General features: G+C 36.7%; 1 protein-coding gene across 4 annotated transcripts in view; it reads right to left on the bottom strand.

The window, feature by feature from the left end:
- The window catches only part of FAM228B (family with sequence similarity 228 member B), a 60,257-nt gene that overhangs the window by 31,464 nt on the left and 21,758 nt on the right, over nucleotides 1-7,035 (bottom strand). For 3 of the 4 annotated variants that reach the window (XM_023732406.1, XM_012555918.2, XM_023732408.1), the window contains exons 5-6: nucleotides 2,241-2,328; nucleotides 1,987-2,143 (exon numbers count right to left, since the gene is read on the bottom strand). In XM_023732406.1, coding sequence (XP_023588174.1) covers nucleotides 1,987-2,143; nucleotides 2,241-2,328 — 245 coding nt within the window. The remainder of the gene's footprint in view (nucleotides 1-1,986; nucleotides 2,144-2,240; nucleotides 2,329-7,035) is intronic. The other variant, XM_023732407.1, reaches the window with a different exon arrangement.

Raw genomic sequence — 7,035 nt, 5'->3', positions numbered from 1 at the left:
AAAAAAAAAGAGATCATTGCTGTGATTTTCCTGAAATGATGTAAAACATGAATACAGATATCCAGAAAGCACAACATATACCAGTAGGTTAAATGAAAAGAAATCCATACCTAGACACAAGTAATGAAACTGCAGAACACTAAAGACAAACAGAAAATCTGAAAAGTCACAGAAAAAGAACAAAAAAAATCAGAATGGAAAAAGGCAAAACTATAGAGACAGTAAAAATATCAGTGGTTGCTAAGGGGTTGGTAGAATGGAGGGAGGGTTGAATAGGTGGAGCACAGGGAATTTTTTAGGGCAGTGAAACTATTCTGCATGATACTATAATGGTGGATACATGACATTACACATTTGACAAAACCCTTAGAATTGTACAACACAAAAAGTGAACCTTAATGTAAACTATGGACTTTAGTTGATAAAAACGTACCAATACCAGTTCATCAATCGTAACAAATGTACCACATTAACGCAACTGTGGGTGGGGGCAGCATATGGGGACTCTCTGCACTTTATGCTCAACTTTTCTGTAAACCTAACATTGCTCTAAAAAAATAGAGTCTATTAATTTTTTAAAAAATCAGTTAAAAGTTTAATGAGTCTTAAATACTAACTGTGGGCTAGTATGTCAGTTTGTAACAGCTGGGAGCCCCACATACAAGCAGTGTTTATACTCACTTGCAAGCTCTTCTCCATGGACCTACACTAGGTGCTAATGAGAAAGACTGGGCACCAAGCAGAACAAAGACAGCCCCCATCAGGAGCAAAACTGCCTCCACTATAAGCCTAGCAACAAGCAATAGCAGTCTATTTCTGGAGGAAAGACAAAAGTGTGGAGAAAGCTCCATCCACCTCTGTGATGCTAGTATGTAAGAATAGCTGAAAACAGAAGAGGAAGCAGGAACACCTGATACTCCAGTCCCCACCCTAAGCATAAGGTAACAGCAGTCCACCACTAGAGAAATTTGAAGACTGAGGTGTACTGAAGGTAATGATAACAATAACGATACCCAAACCCAGCTCAACTCTTGACTATATTAGTTCAATCCTCCACACTAACGCTTGATAGAAGAAGAAGCATGTCCATTTCTAGACCTAAATACTATTTACTTCAGTCTATACTGTTCTTCTACACGCAATGTCTGGCAGTCAATCAAAAATTACAAGACATACTAAAAGGTAAGACAAAATAACTCACTGTCAAGAGATAAGGCAATCAACAGAACCAGATTGAGCAATGACCCTGATGTTGGAACTATCAGATAGGAAATTTAAAATAACTATAATTAATACGTTAAAGAGTCTAATGGAAAAAGTAGAGTACATGCATGAACAGCTGGAAATTTTCAGGAAAAATGAAAACTCTAAGAAAAAATCAAATGGAAATGCCAGAAATAAAAATCATGATTATCAGAGATTAAGAATTCCTTTGATGGGCTCATCAGTATACGGACACAGGTGAAGAAAGACTCCATGATCTTAAAGATAGGTCAGTAGAAATTATCCAATGAAATACAAATAGAGAAAAAAAAAAGTGTGAAAAAAAGCAGAACAGAGTATTCAAGTGCTGTGGGGCAATATTAAACCGTCTAATTTACATATAATTGAAGTCTCAAGGGCAGAAGAAATACTTAAAGTGTTAATGATGTGGAATTTCCCAAAAATAATGAAAGACATCACCACAGATCCAAGAATCTCAAAGAACCCTAAGTAAACAGGAGAAGAAGGGGGGGGGGAAAAACCACACACAAAAACTTTATACACATCACAGTCTAACTAACAAAAACCAAAGAGAAAAGCTTGAGAGTACCCAAAGGGGGAAAAAAATCATACAGAGAAATAAAGATAAAAATTACAGTAGATTTCTCATTAAAAAGTAATTTTAAAAAAATCATAACTATTATACAGAATTTATATCACTACCTCAAGAAGAAATTTTAAAACTCTAAGAGGTTCTATAATCTCTGTTATATTTACCATTACCTGCTCCTTTTACAAAATTCACTTTCTATGTATCTTGTAGGCAGTTTAACCCACTCAACTGGAGTCATGAAGTGCCTTGAGTCAGAAATTCTTGGGAATCTGGAATGCAGTTTGGCCTTCTCAGCCTCTTTAAATTCTTTCATTGTATATATTTTGCCTGCAGGAAGATTAGTAATCTAAATTAGCACCCTTAAATGCAACTCCAGTTGTTTTGGGGCCATGAAATCACACAACAATTATCAGAAACTAAGTACCAGTCTCACACTGAAGAAGAGTTCTTTTTTCTTCATCCTTATCATATTGTGCCTTTTTCAAAGGGTCACGGAATGGTGGGATGATAACCTACAAGAGAAGCACCTCTTTGAGGGTTGGGCTGCAGGTCTGAATATTAAACTTTTTCAGTCTACCCTAAGTATCCACATACAGTTCTTGTACCAGAAGTGTCAAAAATACAGTATCTACAAACTAAGACCAAGCTAATCATTGTATCTATTTAACAGATTACAAAGAGAGGGGAATTCTACAATATTTCTCTTAAGAAGGTCCTCCAGCCAAAGAGGCAAGGTTAGCTCTTGTTTCTAAGTGTGCATTCAGTCTACAATAAATTATTTTCTTGTCATCATAAATTCAAAATTTAAAAATTCCTTTAACATGCACAAAAGAAAAAGATAACCATATATTCATGTTAATCCATAATGTCCAGAATTTACAACATAAGTAACAACTGTGCAAAATGAACCAAAATCCTTTCAAAACGTAGATCATCTGTGAGCCAAGGTACTGAAGCCTTAAATCTATTTTTTTAACTGCAGTGCATAAATATGTAACAAAACATTTGCCATTTCAACATTTTTACATGTACAATTCAGTGACATTAATTGCATTCATCATATTGTTCAACCATCACCACTATTTCCAAATATTTCTGTCATCTGTAATAGAAGCTCAGTGTCCCCTATGCAATGAGTCCCCATCCCTACATCTATTTTAATGACCAATGACATCAACATCAAAATAACATTTCTACATAAGAGTATTCAGCAACAGTTCCCTTTCATGGTCTAGCCTAGCAATGAAATTTCACCACAAGTTAAACAGGTCACCCATATATATTTCTAATAATAATCAGGCTTGGTTTTCTGGGATAAATATAATACAAAATACTACTTTTTACAGGCAAAATAAACAGGGATCAGACTGCCGCCCAGAATTTTGCTTTTACAGAAGTTATAAAGAATGCTACTTATCCCTGACGGAGCAGGAGAAAAGTGGGGTGCAGAACTCAAATTCATGTAAAAAGACCAGACTTAACGGTCTGACTGAGACTGGAGGTACCCTGGGAGACATGACCCCCGGAATCTCTGTTAGCCCAGAACTGAAACCATTCCCAAAGCCAACTTTTCAGACATAGATTAGACTGGACTATAAGACATAAAATGATACTCGTGAAGAGAGTGCTTCTTAGCTCAAGTAGATACATGAGACTAAATGGGCAGCTCCTGTCCGGAGGCAAGATGAGAAGGCAAAAAGGGACAGGGGCTGGTTGAATGGACACAGGAAATCCAGGGTGGAAAGGAGGAGTGTGTTGTCACATTATAGGGAGAGCAACTAGGGTCACATAACAATGTGTGTATAAATTTTTGTATGAGAAACTAACTTGAACTGTAAACTTTCGTTTAAAGTACAATAAAAAAAGAATGCTACTTATAAGATATTAAGAAAACTTTAACTCACTATAAAAAGAGACAGAAACAGTACTATCACTTTAAAGTATTTGTATGTGATCCATTTATATATGAATAACAAAGCAAATTTTAAATTGAAGAGAGAAGTACATTTTAAAGGTTTATCAACAATTATAAGTCCTTCTGCGACTCTTCTACCTTTACAGACAAGCACTTGAGACCATAAAAAATTTGAATGGAGGTATTATAACCTTGTTGTTGCTGTTAGGTGGCGTTGAGTCAGTCCCGACTCATAGCGACCCTGTGTACAACAGAACAAAACACTGCCTGGTCCTGCGTCATCCTCACAATCATTGTTATGTTTGAGCCCACTGTTGCAGCCACTGCGTCAATCCATTTCATTGAGGGTCTTCCTCTTTTTTGCTGACCCTCTACCAAGCATGATGTTCTTCTCTAGGGACGGATCCCGCCCAATAACATGTCCAAAGTGTGTGAGACGTAGTCTCGCCATCTGCGCTTCTAAGGAGCATTCTGGCTGTATTTCTTCCAAGACAGATTTGTTCGTTCTTTTGGCAGTCCATGGTATATTCAATATTCTTCACCGACGTCACAATTCAAAGGCATCAATTCTCCGACAGTCAATTCTTCCTTATTTATCGCCCAGCTTTTGCTTGCACATGAGGCAACTGAAAACACCATGGGATTGGGTCAGGCGCACCTTAGTTTTCAAAGTGACATCTTTACTTTTTAATACTATAAAGAGGTCTTTTGCAGCAGATTTGCCCAGTGTAATACACCTTTTCATTTCTTGACTGCTGCTTCCATGGGCATTGATTGTGGACCCAAGTAAAATGAAATCCTCGACAACTTCAATCTTTTCTCCTTTTATCATGATATTCCTTACTGGTTCGGTTGTGAGGATTTCTGTTTTCTTTATGTTGAAGTGTAATCCATATTGAAGGCTGTAGTCTTTGATTTTCTTCAGTAAGTGCTTCAAGTCCTCTTCACTTTCAGCAAGTGAAGTTGTGTCATCTGCATAACACAGGTTGTTAATGAGTCTTCCTCCAATCCTGATGTCCCGTTCTTCTTCATATAGTCCAGCTTCTCAGATTATTTGCTCAGCATACAAACTGAGTAAGTATGGTGAAAGGATACAACGCTGATGCACACCTTTCCTGACTTTAAACCACGAAGTATCCCCTTGTTCTGTTTGAACGACTGCCTTTTGATTTATGTACAGGTTCCTCATGAGCACAATTAAATGTCAGAATTCCCATTCTTTGCAATGTTATCCATAATTTGTTATGATCCACACAGTCAAATGCCTTTGCACAGTCAAGAAAACACTGGTGAACATCTTTCTGGTATTCTCTGCTTTCAGCCAGGATCCATCTGACATCAGCAATGATATCCCTGGTTCCATGTCCTCTTCTGAATCTGGCTTGAATTTCCAGCAGTTACCTGTCGATGTACTGCTCAGCTGCTTTCAAATGATCTTCAGTAAAATTTTACTTTCATGTGATATTAATGATATGGTTTGTAATTCTGCATTCAGTTGGATCATCTTTCTTTGGAATAGGCATAAATATGAATCTCTTCTAATCAGTTGGCCAGGTAGCTGTCTTCCAAATTTCTTGGCACATTAGAGTGAGCACTTCCAGCGCTGTATCCATTTGTTGAAACATCTCAATTGGTATTCCGTCAATTCTGGGAGCCTCGTTTTTCACCAATGCCTTCAGTGCAGCTTGGACCTCTTCCTTCAGTACCATCAGTTCCTGATCATATGCTACCTCCTGAAATGGTTGAACATAGACCAATTCTTTTTGGTATAGTGACTCTGTGTATCCTTTCCATCTTCTTTTGATGCTTCCTGCGTTGTTTAATATTTTTCCCATAGAATCCTTCAATATTGCAACCCGAGGCTTGAATTTTTTCTTCAGTTCTTTCAGTTTGACAAATACTGAGTATGTTCTTCCCTTTTGGTTTTCTAACTCCAGGTCTTTGCCCATGTCATTATAATACTTTGTCTTCTTGAGCTGCCCTTTGAAATCTTCTGTTCAGCTCTTTTACTTCATCATTTCTTCCATTTGCTTTTGCTACTCGATGTTCAAAAACAAGTTTCAAAGTCTCTTCTGACATCCACTTTGGTCTTTTCTTTCCTTCTTGTCTTTTTAATGACCTCTTGCTTTCTTCATGTATGACGTGCTTGATATCATTCCACAACTTGGCTGGTCTCCGGTCACTAGTGTCCAACGCATCAACTCTATTCTTGAGATGGTCTCTAAATTCAGGTGGAATATACTCAAGGTCCTACTTTGGCTCTTGTGGACTTTTTCTAATTTTCTTCAGCTTCAACTTGAACTTGCATACAAGCAATTGACAGTCTGTTCCACAGCTGGCCCCTGGCCTTGTTCTGACTGATGATATTGAGCTTTTCCATCATGTCTTTCCACAGATGTAGTCAATTTGATTCCTGCGTATTTCATCGGGCGAGGTCCATGTGTATAGTCGCCATTTACGTTGGTGAAAAAAGGTATTTGCCATGAAGAAGTTGTTGGTCTTGCAAAATTCTATCATGCAATCCCTGGCATCATTTCTGTCACCAAGGCGGTATTTTCCAAGTGCCGATCCTTATTTCTTCCAACTTTTGCATTCCAATCACCAGTAATTATCAATGATTCCTGATTGCATGTTTGATCAATTTCAGACTGCAGAAGTTGGTAAAAATCTTTAATTTCTTCATCTTTGGCCTTAGTGGTTGGTTCTCAAACTTTTTTATTTTGGGGCCCATATTTATTATGATGATTGTTGTTGTTGTCGTTGTTATTGACTATAAAAAGCTTTCGTATATGTGGGTTAGATTGATCAATATTTACTAAATTGGAACTTAAAACTAAAAACATTAAATTTTATTAATTCATTAAAAAAAAATACTAAACCTATTACATTCAACGTAACTTTTTATAAAAAATAACTATATTTTCCAAAACAAAAAAATTAGTGAGAAGAATGACATTGGTTTACATTTTTGTAAATCTCTTTAATGTCTTGCTTAATAGAAGACAAAAGGATTCTCACATCTACTTCTTTGTGCAATTTGTTGACATAGGTTGTTTTAGTTGAAGTATATGAAGAAAATCCAGACAGAGTCATGTAGTTGGAAAAAGAAGGAATACTTTTATAGCTTTTTCAGATAATTGTGGATATTCTATTTTGATACTATATCCAAACTTGACAAGTGGTAGTTTCTCTTTTTTTTTTTTTTTTTTTTTTACTGTACTTCAGGTGAAGGCTTACAGAACAAATAGTTTCTCACGAAACAGTAGTACACATATTGTTTTATGACACTGGTTAACAACGCCAC

The sequence above is a fragment of the Trichechus manatus genome, unplaced genomic scaffold (genome assembly GCF_000243295.1).
Source record: "Trichechus manatus latirostris isolate Lorelei unplaced genomic scaffold, TriManLat1.0 scaffold00052, whole genome shotgun sequence".
NCBI classification, from domain to species: Eukaryota; Metazoa; Chordata; class Mammalia; order Sirenia; family Trichechidae; genus Trichechus; species Trichechus manatus.
Note: the sequence above shows the minus strand (reverse complement) of the source record. Positions and strands in the feature narration are given on the sequence as shown.